The sequence below is a fragment of the Bolinopsis microptera genome, chromosome 12 (genome assembly GCF_026151205.1).
Source record: "Bolinopsis microptera isolate Bmic1 chromosome 12, MBARI_Bmic_1.0, whole genome shotgun sequence".
Lineage (NCBI taxonomy): Eukaryota > Metazoa > Ctenophora > Tentaculata > Lobata > Bolinopsidae > Bolinopsis > Bolinopsis microptera.
Window position 1 is genome coordinate 8,810,510 of NC_087083.1, and position 25,763 is coordinate 8,836,272.

The following is a 25,763-nucleotide window of genomic DNA, read 5'->3' on the forward strand; positions in this document are numbered from 1 at the left end:
CTTCCTCCGACCGATATCAAACTTCCAGCACCTCAATTGTGTCATATGCCATCTATAGTTGACTTACTAATTAGTTGCAGGTGAGAAATTCAGTAAAAACTGTAAAATTTTGGTCCTGGAAATTTTATCTTCAAAAACTGAAAATTGGACAGAGTTTTGAAATATATGATTTTACAATTTTATTCCAGATTTTGACTTCCAGTACCCCAATTTGGTTTCATACCATCATCAATTAACTAACTAATTGGTTTGTGGATAAAAATTTCATCTAATCTGTCAAATTTGTGTTCAGAAAATTTCATATTTGAAAATGGGACAGACTTTTGAAAATACAACTTTTTGTTTTCTTAAGCTTTCTGCTGTTGGATTCCTCCGACCGATATCAAACTTCCAGCACCTCAATTGTGTCCTATGCCTTCTATAGTTGACTTACTAATTGGTTGCGGGTGAGAAATTCAGTAAAAACTGTAAAATTTCGGTCCTGGAAATTTCATCTTCAAAAACTGAAAATGGGACAGAGTTTTGAAATATATGATTTTACAATTTTATTCCGGATTTTGACTTCCAGTACCCCAATTTGGTTTCATACCATCATCAATTAACTGACTATTTGGTTTGTGGGCAAAAATTTCATCTAATCTGTCAAATTTGTGTTCAGAAAATTTCATATTTGAAAATGGGACAGACTTTTGAAAATACAACTTTTCGTTTTCTTAAGCTTTCTGCTGTTGGCTTCCTCCGACCGATCTCAAACTTCCAGCACCTCAATCGTGTCATATGCCATCTATAGTTGACTTACTAATTGGTTGCGGGTGAGAAATTCAGTAAAAACTGTAAAATTTCGGTCCTGGAAATTTCATCTTCAAAAACTGAAAATGGGACAGAGTTTTGAAATATATGATTTTACAATTTTATTCCGGATTTTGACTTCCAGTACCCCAATTTGTTTTCATACCATCATCAATTAACTGACTAATTGGTTTGTGGGCAAAAATTTCATCTAATCTGTCAAATTTGTGGTCAGAAAATTTCACATTTGAAAATGGGCAGACTTTTGAAAATACAACTTTTCGTTTTCTTAAGCTTTCTGCTGTGGGCTTCCTCCGACCGATATCAAACTTCCAGCACCTCAATCGTGTCATATGCCATCTATTGTTGACTTACTAATTGGTTGCGGGTGAGAAATTCTGTAAAAACTGTAAAATTTCGGTCCTGGAAATTTCATCTTCAAAAACTGAAAATGGGACAGAGTTTTGAAATACATGATTTTATTGGTTTGTGGGCAAACATTTCATCTAATCTGTCAAATTTGTGTTCAGAAAATTTCATATTTGAAAATGGAACATAAATTGAAGAACATTAACTTTCGTTTTGTTAAGATTTCTACAGTGAGGGGGCAGTTAGCCTCCTCCGACCGATATTAAACTTCCAGCACCTCGATCTTGTCATATGCTATCTATAGTTGACTGACTTATTGGCTGAAAATGGGACAGAGAATGGGACAATATGATGTTTCAATTTTCTTCGGCATTTTGATTTTCATTGGCAATACCTCAATTGGTTTCGTACCATCATCAATTATAGTACGAAACTTCATTTGACTGGGCGTGACAAGTAGTGCCGACCAGCTGACAGGCGTCCGACCCTGAGGGGCTGTTATACTTATACTTATAGCAGTTGAGTGGGACCACTCTTTTATCGCTCACCTGGCCTTATCTTACTCCGATAAGATTACATTGTTTTATCCGAGAGATAATCTCGAACATTCCTCAGTGGAATAGACGAGGATCCGGTTATATCTTATATACTTCTGAGGGTTTGGTCTCTGGGCAAAAACTCCGACGAATCTGTCAGATTTGTATTCAGAATGTTTTTATTTGAAAATGAGACAGAAATTGGAAAATACCAATTCTCGTTTGTAAAGTTTTCTGACATGAAATTTTACAATCTTTAGCAATTTTCACTGTCATAATCCAACGATGAACGACAAAAAATAAAACAGCCGTTTTATTATTGTATGGAAATTAAAATACTGGTAATATAAACCAGAGGACCGTTATATACAAATACAAATGTCAAAGTTAACAACAAGGACCAGGACTAGATTACATGGCTAATTAGTAATTACCTGTATAATTAGTAATTAGTAATTACCTGTCTAATTAGTAATTAGTAATTACCTGTTGAGTGTCAGTTACTCGCTATTTTGGAGATTGGATACTGCTCTTCTAAATACAAAAGTCTAGAAATATCACTCTTGTTCCCAAGGTCACATTCTATCACGTAAAATCAAATATAATTATTATCGAATACAAATTATTAAATACTGTTTAATTTACACACCAAACCATCATGTCACTGTTTTGACTTGAAACAGGTTCTAATCGAATTGCTGTTTATGCGCTAATCCGTATCTTCATGCTTCTCAAATCTTTGTGGATATTCAATTTACACGACAATATATAAATATTAATAATGCAAATATCACAAATTTCATCAAAGGACGACAAATTTCAAGTCATCGTTAGTCTGTAAAATTTAATTGTTGAAACTCATGCGGCAATTTCCGACCGATGTTTACAACTAAAATACATAATATTAATGATTATGAAAATAACGTTAATAAACGTTATACTATTGATATATATCATACTTATAGTAATTGAATTTCTGTGAAGTTTTGTAGCTTAAATAGCTCAATTATCATCGCAAACCGATCTCATATAACAATGGTAAAATAACCGAGTGTTACATAAACTATAAATAAGAGTTAGTCTCGAGTTAGTTCTGTAATGCACGACTCAATCGTCCGTAACAAATAACTGGTTAAACTCTGTGTACTCTTTCTCACAACACTAGCTCAACTTAATCACGCTCTGAAATTAGCTACATAATCGTGACGTCATCACTGCAGTCGCCATACTCTCTAAGATTCGTCAATTAATTAATTAATTAATTAATTAATTAATGAGGTAGTAGTGTTCACTGGGTCGGGCACTGACTGCCGATGTCCTCAGCGTACAGATCAGAAAGTAACGTCCTTATGTTTTCTATATTGCTCCTTAGAGCCTGAATCTGAAATTAGCAGCGAGGTTAGATTTTCTGTGATGAAATTATAAGTAGCTGATTAACCGATTAAGCCTTTTTAATCTTATTACTTTTCGCTGTCAGGTTTCATTTATTGTACCACAGTCAAATAAAATTTGAATAAGATTATCTTCTACTTAAGAATATCTTTTAATTAAGATTATTTGACTAATAAATGATTTAACTAATAAATCTAATTAAATAATGACTAACATTTCTGAGTTGGGACTCAACAGTAAGATCCTCCTTGTTAGAAGGTCGTGGACTGGCTCCCAGTCCAAGCAGCAAGGAAATGTCTAACTGCTGACCTTGAACTCTCATCTGACAAACCTGAGTAATCCCATGTCAAACCACACAAATATTATAATATCTTTACATTTCCTATCAAATAAATATTTCAGACTGCATTTTTACATTTATAATAGAAAATAGAAACACAAAACATTCTCAACTTTAAAAAAAGATAAAAAAGGATAAAAACTCACCTCCACAACACTATTGAGGTCCTGGAAAGCAGCATTGTACTCCGCCATCAGGAGCTCAGAGTTCTCCACATCCCGGTTCTCCTGGGACTCATACTCCTCCATTTTAAGTAGCACAGCCTCTAACTCCCGTTCTAAGTCTGAGATCCGCCCTTGTAATTCCTCCTCCTGGATGGGAATGTTAAGGTTGGGAGTTTTTTTTTTTTTAATTTTTAATTTTTTAAATTGAAAAAAAAAGAAGAAAAAAAGTTGGGAGTTGATATTTGTTTAACTTTTTAGGGTATATTTATCTAGCTTCTAAGTTCAAATGCATTTGTGGCATTTGTGTGTTCGTGAATTACTGAAACAAAAACGATTATACTGTTTGTTGGTCGATCACAAGTGATCGTAAAATAGCATTAGTGAGCAAGAAAAATTTCAGACTCTTACCTGATGAATTCTGCGGTCCAGTTCAGATCTCAGATCTTCAACCTCGTTGACAGAATTCTCTAAACTTTGAGTCAGTATTTTGGTTTTCTCCTGCTCGTTGTTAAATTTCTCGTAGTATCCCCCTACTAAACTCTTCGTGCTTTCTTTCTGTTTATAGAAACAAATTAGACAAAAGTTTTTGAAATATTTCAATTGGTTAAATACTTGAATGCAACAGACCCACATTTTCAGTTCAAACGAGACTTTTTCCAATGATCATTGAAAATTATTAAGATTTGAAAAATATTATTGCGTGTTGTAATTTATCAATTACCTGCTCAGACAAAACAGAGATCTCCTTTTTCAGCTGCTCCATTTTCTTCTCCATCTTCGATTTTTCCAGCTCCACCTTCTGAAGCTCCTGCTTGGCCTGATTTGCGTTCTGGGACTTCAGCAAGTTATTCTGCTTCTCCAGCTTCATTATAGATTCCCGCATGTCCGTACATTTCTTCTGGTACTTCTTCATATCTGCATCCTTTAGTTTCACGTCCTTGGAGGATTCAGTTACCCGCTTTTGTTCCTCCTGCAGGTTTGTATTCTCCTCTGTAAGTTGCGTCAACTGTTCTTGTAGCTTGGTGTACTCGTTAACAGTGGGCAGGGTTGTCAGGTAATCCTGGAGCCGCGCGAACTTCCTGCTGATTGATGTTTTCTCGTCTATCAACTTCTGGTTATCCTGAGAATGGTTTTAATTGATGTAACGTTGAGCGGTTATTAACTTATTTGAGCGGTTTAACAAGCTATGATTTTAGCCACAATTTGAAAAGACAGCTTCAGATCTACGCTTTTTTCATGTCAACTAAGCATCACAATCCAATCTTGAAATCCGAAACACAAGGAAATATTGTAAAAAAAAACACCTTGAGCAACTAAAACACAAGGAAATATTGTTTAAAAAAACACACCTTGAGCAACTGAAACACAAGGAAATATTGTAAAAAAACACACCTTGAGCAAGTTCTCAACTTTAGACTCCTCCTCATAACTGCTGCTTACTCCACTATCCACCTTAGCTTCAAGCTGCTTCACGTACAGACGGAGTTTAGCCAGCTCGTTCCTCTCGTCCGAGCTGGTCCGCTGACCTCCAAACAGTGGTTTCATAACACCCGTCTCCGATCTTATGTCTATTCCGCTGTGAGGGGTGCTGATTTGAGTTTTAATTGGATAGTTGGGAATTTCTAATAAACATCTTCAACAATTTTTTGATTAACTTAAAATGAAACAAAATTATAACCACAGACAATATAACACAATTTAGACAACAGACACAATAACAAACTAACAACAATCACGGACATTGTCAACAACTGGGACACAATGTGTACTGTGTGTACTACACATGTGAAGATGTAGGACACGACAGACCAGTGCACAGAGTACAGACAACACATACAGCTACACTATACAGTCCTTGTACCCCCAACCTACCGTTTCCTAGATAGGATAATGTTCTGATACTTGTGATCACGTGATTTGGAACGACGTTTTTTACGAGATCGAGATTTCAAAGCATTCTCGCGATCCCCGGATTTTTTGCTGTTAGTAGTACCCACAGCATCCTTAACGTCTTTGACGCATCCATTTTCGTATAGAGCCTCAATATTATCTTGAGGGCAAACATCAGCCATTTTTGAAGAGGAACTATTTTCCTTATAATTTGGTTTAGTGATGATTCTCATTGTAGGCCTCTCAGTATCACGTGATTTGTATCGTTTCCTCTTGATTGGTTGGGTTCTAGAACTGTTTTTACTCTGATTTGACGATTGCTTTAAATCAGAACCACACTTTCCCGATCCCAATACTTCATGAAAAATGTCACGTGACTTCAAAACGTCTGGTCTGGAATTCTTGGGACGTGAGGAATTTGTGGCAGAACTCTTATTTTTACACGACGCTCCCAAGTTCACTGAACAACGTGATCTCTTTACCAAAACATCGCAGTTATTTTCATTCTGGCAGTCATCAGAAGACCTGATTTTATCTGAAGCAAGGAGCTTATGTTTCATCAGAAACTTCTGGTTGCGACCCCAACGAATTAAAGCACTATTAGTAACCATTAGTAACCACTATTAGTAACCAAGAAGGAGTTTAACAGTGGGATATCAGTATCTTCATCTAAATCAGAGAGACCCAAACGAAACGATGGTTACGAGAAAGGAACAGAATCTTCCGCTGACAAAGCCAATTAGAGCCAATTAGAGCCAATTAACTATTCGCAATTAACTAAAACTAGTTATCAGTTATTAAACCTATTGTAGTTACCATTACTATTAGAGTTACGGTCAATCCTACATTACAGCGGGATAACTGTATTACTCTACAAATATAGAGTCATGATTACCAAACCAGCCCAATTACAGACCAATTACAGACCAATTAATTTATCGCGGTGTGCTATAAAAAGATCTGCCCGATGTATAAATAGGGTTTAACAGGGTTGCGTAGTAACTGAACTTATTAGCAAGCTTAATGGGCTCGTTAAACATTCATTTATTATGCATTTTTAACTCCACCCAAGATATGACGTTTTTGCCTTTAAACGTTAATTTACGTTAATTTAACTCCCCACGATGAGTTAACTCTTAACTGCTGACATTATTTGGACGTCTTTTGGACGTTTATATGTCTAGTGTTATCTGACATAATCACATTTCAGACGTTAACCCTACGTTGCCCTACGTTACAGTGACAGTGTAACGATAGCCCTTTTCTAGAGTAGCGAGATCAGCGTCTGTGACTACCGTATTTATATTAATTTAATTGCTTGTAGTTATTTTATTTCAGGCTCTATTTTACCATGTTGGATGTTGGAATTATCTTTTTGGATGCAATTAAGTTTTCAAAGGTAAACCAATTTGAAACAACTTTATCAACATTCTTTAACTTTCTTTATGTACATATTTTAAACACATATTTGCACAAATAATTAGCTTTCTACGGAGAAGTGAAGATTGTTTGAAGTGGCAGTTAACGTTGCTAAAGCAGCCAAGTTGGAAGTGAATCTAATGATGCACGGCAAAAAAGACATCACATTTTCATCCCTCAAAATAATCTGAAATATCCAAATTTTCAACACTCAATGAGTCATTTTATAAGCATAACTGATAACAACTCCTCTGACTATAATATCTTTAAAACAGGTCAACAACACAAACTGTCCGGCCGCTGAAGTGCACGACTTCTCGTGACGTCACACATCACGTGACATTCATAATGACATCACAATAGTTCAGTTGACGGTAGAATACCTCCTACCCTTCTTGTTGAAGAGATCTGACTCAGATCGACTGCACCTGATAGAGGAGGCCTCTCCCTCCTCCTCTCTTAGCACCTCTATCTCCCTAACTCCCAACCTTCCTGCCAGCTCTCCGCCCTGTTTACCCTCCTTCTTCGCGCACTGCGGCGACTTACTCGGGTCGAAATTGTTTGAATACAGGAAGGATAGCTGGTCGATGTCGGCGTCTGAGAAGCGCTTTCTCCGCACAAGATCAGGACTGTTGGCGGCGGAGGAGGAAGAGGAGGAGAGTCTCCTGATGAGATGGTCGGGAGTGGTGTCCTTCTTCATCAGACCCTCTGGGAGGAAGGGGACAAAACCCTGTGAGGTGAAATCTGCGAGGGAAGTGTACATGGAGTGACGACGTTGTTTTATCTTTCGTTTTATCTGTAGCGGGTGGACGGTGTTGTCGTTTATCAGCGAGATGGTGAAGCCGTTGATGACGTCATGCGGTGGTCTCGTGGTTGTGACGTCACGTGAGGGGTACAGGACGTCGTGACAAGGGGTGGTGAAGTTATGTGAGGGAGTTTTGACGTCATGTGAGCGAGTTGTGACGTCACGTGAGGGAGTTGTGACGTCACGTGAGCGAGTTGTGACGTCACGTGAGGGGGTTGTGACGTCACGTGAGGATGTGGTGACGTCACGCGAGGGTGTCGTATCGTCACGCGAGGGCGTGGGATCAGCGGTTGAGGCCAGAACAAAACAGGTCATGAGTCTATAAATCTGGAAATGCTATGGGAGAATTTGGAGTGTTAACTGTTAATCACCAGATAAAATGGTTATTTTTGGATAAAATAGGGTAAAACTTGGTTAAAATATTCGTAGCTATTACAGAAATAAAACAGTAAAATCACAAATTCCCGAATAGAGGAAGCGAGGAGTAAACTTCTAATTCTACCATTGGTTGAAATGTTAAGAGGCAATATTAGAGAGCTTGTCCTGCAACACAGACCACTGTCAGAACAACGTCAGAAAAACACGTGCACTAAGATGGAACTATCGAGTAGAATTGTAACACTAACAGGTAACTAAAATAATATAAGGAGTGACATTAAACACTGACCATGACGGCAGGTTTATTAATTGCTATAACGAAATGTATATATCAAACAGGTAAAAAAAATAAATTAAAAAAAAACAGGTTGAGGTAGACAATCACATGGTCCAGTGTGCCAATAAAAGCACTCAGTAAATATAAAAAAGTTAAAAATCATGATGTCGGTTGAGTATTTCAATCTCAAACTGAGCAGCACGTATTAATATATATTAATACGTGTGTGTGTGTGTAGAAATGTTATATAAATTGCACTTAGCAGCACTTAGCAACCACACGCGAGTAGTAATATAAAGTATAAACATCACAAGTGCTCTCGTCTCAACGTCAACGTACGCCACATAACTTAAATAACGAGTTTGCCAATTTAAAATGTCTGGTATGTGATTGATATAACGTTTAAGACAGATATGAGAATGGTATGATACAGATATATGGTTTGAGACACAAAGAGATTATCAAGAAATTATCCCTTCCGACAGGTATGTGAATAATATGTGAATAATATGTGAATAATAGTATGTGATTGATATGAGACTGTTAATGGTTTTTAAAGGGCTTCACCTACGATAACTTTCACAGATTACGTAACTTTAATTCTAAATGACAGTGGTAGTTTTAAAGGGCGAAGATGAATGGAAAAGAACTTTCCAGATTGTAGATGGGGAACCTAAAGTCAAAGGCTGAATCTAGCAGAATTTTACTGAAATTTGTTTTAATAAAAAAAATATTGAAAAAACACTCAACAAGGATCAAAATAATACTGTGTTCCGGGAAAATCCAAGAAACTGGCTGAGAATGTCTGCATTGATCTGCTGCATAAATATAAAATAAGTATTTTAATTTATTAAATAATTAAAACAATATCTTTATTATTAAACAGCAGTCTCCACGATCAGAAAACTACTACATAACATTGGTTCATACCCTCCACGGTACGGATAAAGCTGAAAAGTTAAAGCCTAGTCCTCCCGAAACAATGTTTAAGTGTCCTGGAGGACACTTTAATTCCAAGAATCACCAGCCAAGACAGTGAATCATGTGAGAATGGACACAAGTTGACGCGAGCCTGCATACTGATTACTGGTGTCACGTGATTACCTCGACACAATAGTTGTGACTGTCGTGACATCCCTCCACGTTAATCCGGGTCCAGACATTGCTTGACCAATCAGAGAACAGAACGTCTCCAAACGACTATTTAGATAACAGAAAGACAGAACCTCTCCAATCAACCACTGAACCACTCAGAGAGTTTAATTGCAGTCACGTGACATGAAGATAGAGTCACGTGATATGAAGATAGAGTCACGTGAGGAAGGCTATAACGGAGAGAGAAGTGTTCTAAAGGGAACTTTCAGAGAGCGCATTATGGTCATATCAAAACAAAGCAACCTATCAGGGAGCTGCATTCTAGTCACGTGACAAAAACCAACCAATCAGAGAGCTGCATTTTAGTCACGTGACACAAAACGATTGATCAGAAGACAGGTAGTTTGCAGAGACAATGTTCAGGTAAATTAACAGCAAATTTACCGTCCTTTGATTTCACCCGTACGAACCGAATACAGCCGTAAACAGCATTACAAGGCTGGATGGGTCAGACGGCTCTGAGAAAATAAAACTAGCCATTCAGAGAGCTGCATTCTCACCACGTGACACAAACGAACCAATCAGAGCGCAGACTGAGACGGCTGAGACGAAGTTTTAACTGGAGATAGGTACAATGTTACACCCACTCTCTCTCTCGCGTCACGACGGTAGCCACTTGTGGCAAACCCGGGAAAATTAGTGGATATTTCAGAAACGTGACTGCTGCTTTGAAAATTCCTACATTATGGTTTAAAAATGGTGCCCGTGCTATTTGTACCCTCTCTCTACCATCATCATGTGATGTAACTAAAGCAGGTTAAAAGGTTAAAGCTACAACAGATACACAAACAGTACGAGGTCTCTCTCTCTCTCTCTCTCTCTCTCGCTCTCTCTCTCTTTCTCTCTTTCTCTCGCTCTCTCTCTCTCTCTCTCTCTCTCTCTCTCTCTCTCTCTCTCTCTCTCTCTCTCTCTCTCTCTCTCTCTCTCTCTCTCTCTCTCTCTCTCTCTCTCTCTCTCTCTCTCTCTCTCTCTCTCTCTCTCTCTCTCTCTCTCTCTCTCTCTCTCTCTCTCTCTCTCTCTCTCTCTCTCTCTCTCTCTCTCTCTCTCTCTCTCTCTCTCTCTCTCTCTCTCTCTCTCTCTCTCTCTCTCTCTCTCTCTCTCTCTCTCTCTCTCTCTCTCTCTCTCTCTCTCTCTCTCTCTCTCTCTCTCTCTCTCTCTCTCTCTCTCTCTCTCTCTCTCTCTCTCTCTCTCTCTCTCTCTCTCTCTCTCTCTCTCTCTCTCTCTCTCTCTCTCTCTCTCTCTCTCTCTCTCTCTCTCTCTCTCTCTCTCTCTCTCTCTCTCTCTCTCTCTCTCTCTCTCTCTCTCTCTCTCTCTCTCTCTCTCTCTCTCTCTCTCTCTCTCTCTCTCTCTCTCTCTCTCTCTCTCTCTCTCTCTCTCTCTCTCTCTCTCTCTCTCTCTCGACAGAGTTTTCATGAAAACCCAGCAACCAGTAGCTAGATACTAAACACCACCACTACTTGAACAATGGGTGGATCAAAATGGGGGGCTGATTATCAGCCCCAGTTTGCCCGGCTGATAGCCGCTAACTAAGGAGCTGGATATACCAATAACAAAGTAACTCTCCCTTATGAAGCAGGAGTAAGGGAGTCACTAGAATGCAGCTATCTGATTGGTTGTTCAAACAATCTCATTGGTCTGTTTGTGTCACGTGACCAGATTGGTTGATCTTTGTAAAGGACATCTTCAACAAGACGTTGTCTCACGTTTTGACTGCCACATGCTCGAATTTTGACTGCCAAACCATGTGATAGTTATTACTCGGCCAATTTTAAACCAATTACCACAAAAATTTGTAGTTTGGTCAACAAGGATACAATAATCACTCATTCATCAACATGAAACAGCTGAATTTGTTATTTGTACACTTTATGATAAGAATATCACAGGGAAACTTGTTTATGGCTGTGTAAAATCGAATTTACATGATTTGAGAGAGTTATCGTGATAGATGTGACCATCAAACCTTTCTGAAGCATGTGGGTGTTATATGTACCGCGATTAATGGTTAAATATACGAAATATGGTACGATTATCACACATCACTTAGGGTAGGCTATAATGACAACCAGTGGGGACTATTTTGATGTTTTGAATGCTATTCAAGGTGCTTTAGGCTGTAAAATAATGTTGTAATGATTGACATTCAATAAATGACCTGTAAATGATACAAATATCACATTAAACTCAATATTTTTCACGAATCAATGTCAATAATGTGTGAATGTTGTTTTTGAAGATCAATTCATCCAATATTATTAAACATAGTCAATAAGTAATAGGCATTTCATTAAATAAGCACTTTTCAGATACAAATATCACTTGATTAAAAAAAATTTAAAAAAATAAAAAATTATTTAAATTGAAATTGTGATATTCGTATCCTATTTTGGTTCCTAGATGTGCTGTGTAAGATGTTCAGGGAGTAATAATGTTTATTGTACATGTATCAAAAAGAATCTCGTTCTATAGACCCATATTGATACATTTATTACGAATGTTACACTTGTAAAATTTGGTTCACAAAAAATGTGATATTTGTATCCTTCAAGTGGTTGGAACAATTTTTCATCCTTGTATCCATACTGAGTTACCATTTTTGTAGGTGTGAATGAAGTTTCATCTTTATTAATGAATTATGTACCCTTCAAACAGCCACCCAGAGAACTGGACCCGAAAATAGCTATATTTCGTTGTTTTAAAATACAATGTGATAATTGTAGTACATCTAACGGGAGGTTGATTTTTGTATCACACTTTTCACTAATTCTGTTTGGAATTGCCTCTGGTACAGTTTGAGTTCAAAGAAACAGAAAAAAGAGGTCAAGGGGATTCAATAATCACATCATAAAATGGACAATTTTGAAACGAAAATGTGTGATATTTGTATCATAATGAGCCTAAATAACGATTTCCTTTGGTACACTGCTTCCTTAGGAGACAGGCATCATGTTACGAAATTTTCATAAAAAACTGATAACATTCGGTCTCTCCAGACCCATTTGTATCATTATCACATCTCAGAAAATGTGATATTTGTATCATTGGACTTTAACGTGGTCTAGCTCTGTCAATTTATGTGATAGCATGATTTTGATTTCATAGTCATAAAGCTATTAAGATTCTGCAACCAATCAATCGAGTCTATCATAGCCAATAGACTATATAAGACTCTAAAAATCAATTTAGAAAAAGTCAAAACGTGAGACACCGTCTTGTTGAAGGTGTCCTAAAGGAAAATGTGGAAAGGTTTATTGTTGTAAACAATTAAACCTGTGCCCTAAAATGGTGATCGTAAACGAGACACTGAGAGAGGGCTACCAGGCTAACGAGAGGCAGATCATCCTCTCACGAGACTTGTAAAAAAGTAAACAATGGAGTAAGTTTAGCGCCAAACTGGTAAATATAACTAACTAACAGCTATGCTAACAGCTATACTAACAACCTTACTCACAACTATACTAACAATTTTACTAACAGTGTGATGAGAGGGTACTGAACTTCTAGACATGCACACAACTACTGACATTAATTAATAATATAATATACCCTAATATATATATAACAATATGTCTCCTCCCAACAAATGACCAACTACTAGCCCTACTGTTACGTATATAATCTATTTATATAGGCGCATAATATTAGTTAAAAGCTGGGCGTAATGGTAATCGTTCAAATTTCAATAGCGTCATCATGGAATTTAAAATCAAATCATCATAAATTTAAATAATGTTAAAGTAGAGGGGTGCTGTCAGAGAGATAAACTACATAATCTGCTATATTTAACGGTGCTCCTGTTGGGAACGGAATATGTATGGATAATGATTCAACACACGCCAGTATAACACAACACGTACACGAGCCTAGAAAAAGAATCGCCACGTGACAGAAATTATTCAGAAATTATCTTCTTTAGTCGCCAATTACAGTGAGAACTGCGTATGCTGGGTCTCTGAAATATTGTATCTAACAGAGAGGAGGAAGAGAGGAGTAGAGAGTAGGAGCTGCCAAATCAAAGGAGAACTGATTTAAATTGAATGAGCAGTTTGAGGGCAGAACAATCGCCTCATTCATAATACTATCCGTGTTTGAACGAAAACATTTAAACTTCGCGACCCATCAAGCTTTAGAGTGCATGACTAAATAACGAGCGTACTTATTAGTGACGAATAACAACACTGGATTAAATTAGCTCTCTTCGTAAAACAAAAGCTATTAAAAGATAATTTAAAATGGCGGTTTTTTATAAATACGGTATTCAACAAGATATCATCTGACAACCCTGTAAATGTGCGTGCTTTGTTTATAGCGTAATAATAATAAGACTGGATCCAGGAATAGACCATTACGCCATACACCACGTGAGATACATCGACCAATCAGAGAGCTGTATGTAAGTCATGTGACAGAAACCGACCAATCAGAGCGCTGTAATCAAAAATTAAAGACCTTCGTCACGTTCATCTTAATGAGATTTATTAACAGGTTTAAATTTAACATCCAGGCTGTACGTTATGTCATCCAATAAGAAGCTCAGAATCTAACTCATTGAACGTTGAGCACAGCTTCTTTTACAACTTTTGCCACGAAGACTATAGTTTGTATAAGTAGAACAATGAAACAGTCATTATATTTATAAACGGTCATTGTAAACGGTCATTATAAAGCTTGACAAGTGTACATGGATTCAGGCCAGCAGGTTAACCACAAAAACACGTACGCAGCTATAGATATAACGGCAAGTAGCGCGTGTAACAACACATGTGAAACTGCTAATAACCTTAATAGTAGTGGTAGGCAAATAGGTTCAATGCCGACGGCTATCAAACGGCTATTAGCCGGTCGGCATTGTACCTATCTGCGGCACTGTATCTTTTTGCCGCACCGTATCTTTTTGCGGCACTGTACCTTTCTGCAGCATTGTACCACTAAGGCCTACCGGCCTTAGTGGTACCGGTACGTACGTAGTTATACTACTATTAACCTCCTCATAACCTCCTACTCTTGACCTTTATAACTTACAGTACAGTACTTACTGAAATTTATTTGTCCTGAAATCAGTTGGTTCTGACTGACGTTATCTGGCAAACCAACAAACAACCAATATCTCAATATCAACTCGTACCAACAATAAATGCATCGCGTGAATACAGAGCTTGATAAATTGTTGGTATAATTTCAGGACACATAGTCTAGACTGCTGAGTATGAAGTTATGTTATAAAATCCTATTATATTATGTGTATTACTAGTGTAACCCGTTCCTACAGCTCTACAGCCGGGACTTCACTATCGCAGTTGAAATCCAAAAGTATAATCCCGCCTATTATATTCGAAAACACGCATTATATTGTCGTATGGAAGTATGAACTAAATGTTTCTAACCATGTTCCTTTTTTTTAGGCTAGAGATGTAATTTTATTTACAAAGATATCACCTACTTGATGCCGTTTCATTGCTTATCCAATTTAACATCTTTTAGTATGAACTCTCTCTCTCTCTCTCTATAGTCCAAACAGACCGCAATGAGTGCCCCCCCCCCCCCCCTAATAAGCTTATACTCTTATAGTATTACATGACAGTGAACCTTACCTACGGCTGCAGATACACTGCCAAATAACCTATTTATGATTCATGTACCAACGCTGCATATGCTGCAATGGGAGAGAGAGCGAGGAGGGAGAAAAAGTGAGCAATTTTATGTCACATTTGAGATACAAAACCACCAATTAAACCACTTACCACCGGCCGATTTAAAAACAATTTGCTTATTGGCTTCGTCAGAGTTTTGTCGAAACTATACCGAAAAAACCAGTCCCATAACTTTAACCGTTTTCTTGAGTAAGCCGCTCGGAAATTTCCCGCATACACATATACACACATACACACATACCCACCCGTACCCACACATTTATTGGGATTATTAGTATAGATGTTTATTATGTGTAATACTTTATAACTATATCATTATTAGCTAATCTTGTGGTATGTGGTATGATATATAATGTGCTCTGCATACTTATACTGTTGTACTTTATTATGCCTAGTTCATAACTACCTTTTGTCACAAACTAACACTGTTATTCTACTATCTATTTGAAAGTTACAACCCTCCACATAACAGATCGAGGCGTATAAATAGCTAAATAGGAGTAATTATTTAGCATAATTATGTATAATTATGTATAATCATGTATAATTATTAAGCATCTTTCCTTTTGAAGGTACAGTTATGGTTACCATTAAAATAAATGATTTGTTACGTACACACCACAACAATAAGTGTATAGTGGCGGGGAGGTGAAGATTATACTTAAGATTAATATAAAATAATAAGCCGGTCATTGAAAATAAGTTAAACTTTATGACAAACTCAAGCCAGCTGTTAAACACACTGAACTATACAACATAGCCATTATCTCTCGTTACATGTGGTAATTAACAATTACCCAGAATAAACTGTCAATCAAGCCACCATGTGTACTCTGATCAAGCTAGCCAATCAGAGAGCTGTATCTTTGTCACGTGATTCAAACCAACCAATCAGAGAAGATATTGTAATTTTTTGCCTTTCCGTGGAACAACTGCGGTTATTTTTGGTCGGCTGCAATAAAAAAGATTTTGATAAATGAAATTGGGGGTCATCAATTAACTCGCATGTCAAAGTAATAAATTAGCAGGGAAATTTAGAAGTTCATGATGACAAATTAAAATACAAGCATTCTTATTAAAGAGTGCATTTCCAGACTTAATTATGAAAATTGTGGTTAGTTTATCTAAAGCTAGTTAAACTTTAAAAAGAGACGCACACTTAGCTAGCTATAAGGACAAGATTTCAGCAAGACAATCGACACTAACATTAAACGAATAAAACAAATAAAACAACAAATAAAGAAAAAATGGAAGTTTTAAGCTTTCGCGTACTTATCGACCTGTTACGAAATGTAGCATCCGTATTAAACTATGTTCATTGTTCGTATTAGATAATATGCTTACTACAGCAACGTACGTAAAACTACTGTAGGAGACAGAAACATGTGTTTTAAACACGGACAAAAGTCAAGCTGAGGAAACAGACTGATAATAAAATGCCGCTGATACAAAATATATTATGCTGATTGCTGATGATGCGAGAAATGTTTATCATAATTATATTATTCACGTTGTGAGTATACCATTAACCGATGGTTGTCTTTTTAAACCATGTTTAAATCGTTGTGGTTACAGGAAATGACAACTGAAAATCGTTAGTCACTGTTGAACACGGGGGAAAATGTGTAGATTATATTTGTGAAGAAAATAACAAGCGACGATAGATTAAAAAACGTGTGTTAACGATTATCGTACGATTAGTACGTGTTTTTCAGAATATTTTCAAAATTTAAAGATAAAATAAACGGCTGTCACTCACAGAAACAACGTCAAGAACAAACGATAGCGACTGGATATATATCCGGCTCAAAACCAACAATACCCAAATTCTTGGAAATACTCTAATATTATCCAACGGAAATGACGCCAACAAAAGCTGAGCTGCCCAGTAAGTGTATTGTGACATGCACGCTCGGTATGTTAGATGCCAAACAATGAAGTAAATCTTAGACAGTGACGTCACAAGACACGTTCTGAGGTCATCGTTACAACAAGGTTAATTGGACGAATAGATGATTAATTAATTAATTAATTAATGACACGGTTATTATACGGCTGGTGTGAACTAGTGTGGTACAGTGTGATGTGGTGTGTGGGCAGAGCATGGGAATTATTAATACCTCGCACATATCTCCGGATTTAGTTATTGTATTATTGGTGCGGGCTGGGTGTGAATATTTGCAGAAAGCCCGTCCTTCGGACGCTTAGAATTGGTTAATGCAAGATAAAGTCGAGATGGCGGTGTCAGTAAAATAGCAACCGATATATCTATACTATGATATCATGATATATATTATCGATATATTGTATATTATAATATATAATATAGAATATATCGTCTGGCTTTAAATATTGAAATAGAACCAGGGTTCAACATCTTACAACATATCGTGGTCATAAAACAATTGTACGGAACTATGGACACACATGCAAACTGATACCTTGTAGTCAAGAGCACGTGACCCTATCCTCCCACTGCTACATAAAAGTCAATTAGATAATTAATGAGGGAATTAGGGAGTTGTATTGGGACTCCAGAGCTCTGCAAGGTTAAGGATTTAAACACTATTGTTCGTAATACTGATGTGATGAGTGGTCCGAGATGAGCTAAACAAATCTTTAAATTATGCAACCTGGCAATGTTTATTATGCTTATTAATCAGCCTGCAGTTGCTCAGTTGTTTTGACTTGTTGTTGGGTATTAGACCATCCTGACGTAAGCAGTACAACCAGGTCTTTTAAAATGATATGTTCCTAATATTACTCAAAAATTTTGCGTTGCATAATATAAAATTTTTTAATTTTCATTATTTTCTGGGCCCATACTGTAAAGACATTTCAAATCATCATAATATGGTTTCTCCACAACTCCGTGATGAAAAAAAAATCCTACATACAATGACTTAAACCCTTAGAAATGCCTGAAAGTACGACACAGGCATACTAAATCCTAGAATATGCTTGAAAGTACGACACAGGCATACTTAGATCCTAGAAAATGCTTGAAAGTCCGAAATATGTCTACTAAAATCGCTGCAAATGCTGGAGCTCAATCCTCCAACTCCACGACTTCCAGCAATCCTCCGCAAGCAACCATCGGGCTCCATTCCAGGCAAATAAAAAATTCTAGAACAAAAAACTAAACGGAATGTTGTCAAGGTCATATCACAATGAGAGACAGATGTGAGAGAAATGGAGTAATCTTACTGCTTCTTATCTCGGTTTAGGAGACACGTGTCATCATTTCAGCTCCTCATATCTTATCAACGAGATTCCTGGGATTCCTTAATATTCTTAACGGCAAAAACTATTACTGAGGGAGTCAAGCAGAGGTCTTGTTCACATGTGACAGGGTCTCTTCGAGAGTCACGTGACCTTTGTAATCGCCGAGGACTGGCGTTATAAGCGTCCTTTTAACAGAGACCATTAAAGAGATGTTGGAGAAATCGTTGGCCGTTACAGTAATTACTTGATGGGCGATAGCTTGCTTTGCTTTTATAACCGTTGCCATGACAACATATAAAGGCTTTAAAGAAAAACTCTTTGATTCTCAAGAGCTCATAATTAAAAGCGTGATGAAGAGCAGCCCTATATAATCGAGTATTATCTTCGGTTAGTCGCGAGTGACGAATAAAATCTGACAGAAGGAAATGATGAACCAGTAACCACACAGCTTAAACGTAGAAATCAGACATTAGCTGGTAATTTACTATCAACCATCATTTAACCACAGGTAACCATTACACATCAGCAAATTATAAAGTTCACACAACTAGAAACTCAGCAGCATTACCGCACAAATTACCGCACAGTACGCACAGTACACGCTGCTCGGGGAACATGGTAGAAACAGCAGTAGCACGTGGTGCTCCTACGATCAACACACAGTATACCCATTATATACGCGTTTAATCGAATAGTCATCAACTGTAGAATCACAAGGCAGTTTCACATTTTGCGATTGCACTGCTATTGTAACCCATAGTGTATCAGCAGGACAATGCGATTATACGCAAACGGTGCGACAAAATGCGGCAAATGATGCGATAAAATGCAGCAAACGGTGCGACAAAATGCGGCAAATTATGAGATAAAATGCGGCAAACAGTGCAATAAAATGCGGCAAATGGTGCAATAAAATGCAGCAAATGGTGCGATAAAATGCGGCAAACAGTGCAATAAAATACGGCAAATGGTGCGATAAAGTGCGGCAAATGGTGCGACAAAATGCGGCAAGCAAGCCGAGAAGATGGGTTATTCTGTCAGAGAAGCTAGGACATGGAGCCTATAAAGTAACCTTTACAAGATCGTGAGCAGAAAGGTGACACCCTGTAATTGACACCCGCTAATTGAGTCGTTGACCAATTATTGGCAATTAGCCGATAATTATAGACGGCAGCTCCCTCAAGATCATGACCAAAGCACAGAGTAACACTTAGCTCCTAAAGGCCCAAAGGGAGGTCTTATAATGACATCTAGAACTAAGAGCACGCGATTAGTGACTATTCATAACCCATACTATTACTGGGACGGGGTAAGTTTTTAAAGTAAAGGAGCCCTCTCTTTTTCTCTCTCTTTCTCTCTTTCTCTCTCTCTCTCTCTCTCTAGGGGGCCGATATGTCAACCTAAACCTAAACCTACCTCCCGGAGACTGAGCTCTCACCTCATTTAGAACCGTAATAAGATAAACAGCAAAGCGGTATATGCCGTAACAGAATGATTACCCAAATTGTCAAAGAACCTGTAAAATGTAAAACGATAATGAGGAAAACCAGTCCCAACACCTTGGCACCCCACCCTTGGCTACGGATCTGTTTGATCCTATAACAGAGACACCAGTCTCCAGTATTTAGAGAGGTCACTAACCTATATAATTATAAAGAGCTCCAAAGCCCTCATCTTAAGCCTATATAACAAAACCCTGTTCTTAAGCTTATATCTATACTATATTTTAAACTTGACAAAGTCGGGGCAACGGGGACAAAAAAAATGGAAATTTACCAAAAACCGACCTTCTGGCGTGACCAATTTCAGCTCGCAAATGGAGTTGGAACCTCGCAATTTTTAGCTGGGTTGTAAAAAGGGATAGGAATAGAATATAGCATTCTTAGAATTTAGATTTTTTTATAATTAACGTCGGAAGTGAGGTAAAATAAAAGTTAGAATGATGGCGTTATTTTAGCAAAGGTTAACTGCGTCGTTGCTTAGCAACATCACGAGATTGCACGTGCGCGAGCAAGAACAGATTAGCAACGCACGTTGCCATGCTTTATAATGATACGTCATGACTATGCCTCACATTTAGGCTCACGCTATGAATATTCATAACTTTAGTTGTGATCGATATTTTTCGATGCGGTAGAAAGTATCGTTTAGAGAATCCAAATACTATAAAGCTATAACAACTTTGTCGTCATTGTCAAATAAAATCCATACTTTCTACAGTATAACAGAGCTAGACGTCGAAAAGAAAGTGAAACATAACTGATTTAAAAATGTCCTCGAACAAAGCTTTTGACTAGCGGGTTTTTAGTATATTATATAGAACTGTACTTATATACATTGTATTCATCAAAATGCGATTCCTAACCCAAAGTCGATCGTCCCAACTCCCAAAATACAACCAAACATTTTTCGGCATCGGAAAGCTCCACAGTACTACAGTAAAAACTAAACGAAGGATCAATCACGAGATAACCGTAAACTACATTAATTATTTACCGTCTCCAGAGAGGCAAAAGGAAAAGTAACGATGGATAATGAAGTGTGCAAAGGTGAGGTGATATTTGCAATTATATCGGTAGTTATAATTTAATCAGATCATCACAAAAACACGCTATGGTAAAATGATGCAATGAACCAGATTGGGCTATTTCAAAGGAGGTAGTCTAGTTCTATTATACAACAGAGCTTACAAAACTTCAATCAAATTATCATCTCTATTTAAGGACTCTATCTTTGTGGGTAATGTTCATTAGTGCACTCTAATCCCTAGGACTCCATCTTTGGTGGTTCATTAGAATATAGTGCTGTGTTGTTTAACGAGATTTAAAATACTGAGTTCTGGTTATCTCAGCACAAATCAAAGAAAAGTGATGATATTGTCACATACAAAGCAAATACGTTAGAAAAATTGAAAATAAATGCAATTCAACTGCAAGTGTCAAGACTTGAAGCATAAAAGGAAATAAAACAAAGTATTAAATATAAAACGATAGAACACTTTAGCCTTTGTTGAATATGGCTTTAATACTTTAATAGCTTTGTTCGAATATGTTTCAACACTTGCCCTACGGGGCCGTGTTAATACAGAAGAAATTCTTGGGCTTCCCCCTTTAGATCCCCCTTTAAAAAATAACATCTTATATATTATATTCCCTATATTATTGTCATATTATTTTACTATACGGAATACGGATGGGATGATAAACTGAAGCTTACAAGCTTAAAATAGTAATCACTAAATAATTGCGCAAGTGAGAAATAAAAGCAAACATTACTACGAGAGGCAAGTAACTAAGTAATATTGCAATCACATCCCAGTTTCCGGACTTGATATTCACCACTTATTCTAGCACTCACGTTACTTAATTGCACGTGGGCAGGGATTGGTCACGTGCAGCACGTTTTGAATTCCAAGTAAAAGCATGCTCCCCATCACTCCATCGTTCATTATGCTCCGGACGTTACAATTTATAAGAGGGTGGATCTCATCTGCTATTATATTATATGCTTTCAGAGTAATAGGGGAGGAGCTGAATTTATTATAAATTACAAATAAACGGTTATTAAATTACAAATTACAAATCATTTATTAGAACAGCTGGGTTCATAATTGCAAGATTTCCAGATCGTTTTTATGTGAAACCGTTGACAATGACCAGAAAAACAGCATACTAACGAATGAGAGTTGGTAAAATATGTAAAGAAATATACAGTTTCCAGAGAGAGAGAGAGAGAGAGAGAGAGAGAGAGAGAGAGAGAGAGAGAGAGAGAGAGAGAGAGAGAGAGAGAGAGAGAGAGAGAGAGAGAGAGAGAGAGAGAGGAGGAGAGAGAGAGAGAGAGAGAGAGAGAGAGAGAGAGAGAGAGAGAGAGAGAGAGAGAGAGAGAGAGAGAGAGAGAGAGAGAGAGAGAGAGAGAGAGAGAGAGAGAGAGAGAGAGAGAGAGAGAGAGAGAGAGAGAGAGGAGAGAGAGGAGAGAGAGAGAGAGAGAGAGAGAGAGAGAGAGAGAGAGAGAGAGAGAGAGAGAGAGAGAGAGAGAGAGAGAGAGAGAGAGAGAGAGTGAGAGAGTGTGAGAGGTTATTAAATTACAAATTACAAATCATTTATTAGAACAGCTGGGTTCATAATTGCAAGATTTCCAGATCGTTTTTTATGTGAAACCGTTGACAATGACCAGAAAAACACCATACTAACGAATGAAAGTTGGTAAAATATGTAAAGAAATATACAGTTTCCAGAGAGAGTGGAGAGAGAGAGAGAGAGAGAGAGAGAGAGAGAGAGAGAGAGAGAGAGAGAGAGAGAGAGAGAGAGAGAGAGAGAGAAGAGAGAGAGAGAGAGAGAGAGAGAGAGAGAGAGAGAGAGAGAGAGAGAGAGAGAGAGAGAGAGAGAGAGAGAGAGAGAGAGAGAGAGAGAGAGAGAGAGAGAGAGAGAGAGAGAGAGAGGAGAGAGAGAGAGAGAGAGAGAGAGAGAGAGAGAGAGAGAGAGAGAGAGAGAGAGAGAGAGAGAGAGAGAGAGAGAGAGAGAGAGAGAGAGAGAGAGAGAGAGAGAGAGTGTGAGAGAGAGAGAGAGAGAGAGAGAGAGAGAGAGAGAGAGAGAGAGAGAGAGAGAGAGAGAGAGAGAGAGAGAGAGAGAGAGAGAGAGAGAGAGAGAGAGAGAGAGAGAGAGAGAGAGAGAGAGAGAGCTCGATAAGAAAAGCTGTTAGAAGAAGCGGACGAACAAAGTAAAAACACCGATATTATATATTCTACACAGCAGAGCAGGCTATAAATATCTCTACATCTCAAAATATATGCAGGTCCTATTTATAGCTGCTTGGTTGGAAGGAGTATTTAAAGAATATTCTGTAAAACTCATGCACGCTCACAAGTTAATTATCACGGGATACCTGAATATATATTAACTTTCACCACGGTTAAAAAGATGGAAAAACACAGCGATCGGTAACTAGAGTGCTTTTAACTCAGATCGTACGTTAACGAGATAGAAACAGCTGCGTTTCAAGCGCTCTAAGTTAACCGCAATTTGAGGTCGCTGCTTCAAATTATAGCTACAAAGATGTAAGTGAACGAAGAGATACCATTCATAAGACGGCGGCCACAATTTATTTTCCAGTATTAATGTTTCTTTGGGCTGCCGAATTAAAACGTGGCATACTCAGGCTGTTAAGGTATTGTGACACGTCTCACGTAACGCATTATTTAAGTTATATATATAGTATCATTATGTAAGTTATATAAATAGCATTATTTAAGTTATATAAATACTATCATATTTATTGGCATGGGGGTGATGCAACGTCAATTAATGTCAATTAATGTCAATTAATGTCAATTAATATCAATTAATGTCAATTAATGTCAATGTCAGTTTTGCAAAATTATGGAATACTGACATTAATTGACACGATATTTTTCGACCAGAGATTATGTAGTTCTACCATATTTTTAGCACTTTAGAACGTTTATATCATCAATTTATTCACTACTATCACATATGGAAATGTGAAATGTGAAAAAAATTAAGATCATTAAACAATAAAACTAAAATAATACGGTTTTCCAAAATTTAATTTTCTTAAATGGGCGTGGCCATCCAAGGGCGTGGTTCTCAACATCATCAGAACTTAAAACCCACATTAAACGAAATGCCTTCATGACATTTATATTTGAATAACGAATCTTAAACAGTTAACATTACTCCTTCATACTAAAAAAGCCGATTCTAGATATTTTACCTGTATAAGAAACCAATAAAATATGGGCGTGGCCGGTGGGGACCGAAGATGGAAGAGTTGGAAGCTGACATTTTTTTTGGTGGTCTTTGAACCTAAGGATCAACAGATAAGAACATACTCATAATTATTCAAGGACATTTTGTTTTTTGGAACCGGTCTAACTTACATAGACGTGAATATCTTGAATATTTATCGAATAATGATAATCTCAAATTTCAAGACAAATTAATGTCAATTAATGTCAATTAATGTCAATTAATGTCAATTAATGTCAATTAATGTCAATTAATGTCAATTAATGTCAATTAATGTCAATTAATGTCAATGTCAGTTTGGGGTTTTTATGGAATACTGACATTAATTGACGTTGCATCACCCCCATTGGCATCTGATTGAAATATTTTAAAGATTGAACAACACACGCGACGGCTGCAATGAAGTAAAAAAAATGTTAACAGAAAAAAACAGAAATTAAACAGAAATCAAATAAATAACAATGCCAACTCAGAAATTAACTCTGGCCGTGTGTGTTTTTTTGGGTTGGAAAACGTCCAGGTTCCAAACTTCAGTAACCACGTACAAGTCAATACTCACACCTAAGTACACACACATAAACGGAGTTATGACGTAGCTGCGTGTTTACCACGCCTTTCACATTAGTATAGACCTGTAATTACATGCGCATAACTTGTAACTACATGCACATAACTTGTAGACACGTGCGCATAGCACACGTACAGTTATACATGATATGTCTCTGAACTCTTGTATGTATCGTAAACGGTGGTACGAGCGGATACCACTGCCGGTACAGCGCCGGTACAGCGCCGGTATAACGCCGGTCCTGTGCCGGAAGAGCGCCGGTCCTGCGCCGGAAGAGCGCCGGTCCTGCGCCGGAAGAGCGCCGGTCCTGAGCCGGTATAGCGCCGGTCCTGAGCCGGTATAGCGCCGGTAAAGCGCCGGTAGTGATAAAATAAGTTAATAATACGAATTATAAGACACGCAACCAAGAGGATCTTGCCCAACCCACAAGTTTCAGCACAGGAGACAGTGAACAAGTGACTAACAAGTGATTAACGAGCGATTACCACTCAATTAACTAATTACCACTCAATTAACTAATTACCGCTCAAATGCATGATACAGTGTCTAGGAGAGCTAGCGTAATACAACAGGAGGGGTGAGAAAGTAGCTGCAGGTGTTTTGTTAAAAAGACACATTATCGTAACTGTGACGCACCGTGGGAAATCACGTGCTAGAAGACTGGTTACCATGGTGATTAACGTGGTTACCATGGCTACTAACGTGGTTGCAGACCAAGTAAGAGGGCTGTAGACTCTCAACTGCTGTAATTATCTGTAATTGACTGTAATTAACTGCAGCTAATTGTCAGTATTGTCTATCTCAATCTTTTATCTGACTACCTGTGGTCAGCTTTAGGTATTACATATAATATATAGGGGACTAGTAACTATGTAACTATGCTTATGCAGATTCATTGATGATCTTAGTTTGTTTAAAATGAAACAGCAGCAAAAAGTAAAAACACTAGTTTATACTAGTTTATATTTTGAGGAACTTTAGAGAGTTTTATGATCTTAACTTTCGAATCTAATGCATTATAGAGGGTTCATAATCTCCTT

At 37.5% G+C, this 25,763-nt stretch overlaps 1 protein-coding gene across 12 annotated transcripts in view; it reads right to left on the reverse strand.

The window, feature by feature from the left end:
- Positions 1-2,005: 2,005 nt before the first annotated feature.
- The window catches only part of LOC134823832 (centrosomal protein of 85 kDa-like), a 66,568-nt gene continuing 42,810 nt past the window's right edge, over positions 2,006-25,763 (reverse strand). For all 12 annotated transcript variants that reach the window (XM_063835427.1, XM_063835424.1, XM_063835420.1 and 9 more), the window contains 6 exons: positions 4,983-5,166; positions 4,312-4,710; positions 3,999-4,145; positions 3,573-3,737; positions 3,301-3,417; positions 2,006-3,075 (listed from right to left, as the gene is read on the reverse strand). In XM_063835427.1, coding sequence (XP_063691497.1) covers positions 2,983-3,075; positions 3,301-3,417; positions 3,573-3,737; positions 3,999-4,145; positions 4,312-4,710; positions 4,983-5,166 — 1,105 coding nt within the window. In that variant the 3' untranslated portion in view covers positions 2,006-2,982. The remainder of the gene's footprint in view (positions 3,076-3,300; positions 3,418-3,572; positions 3,738-3,998; positions 4,146-4,311; positions 4,711-4,982; positions 5,167-25,763) is intronic.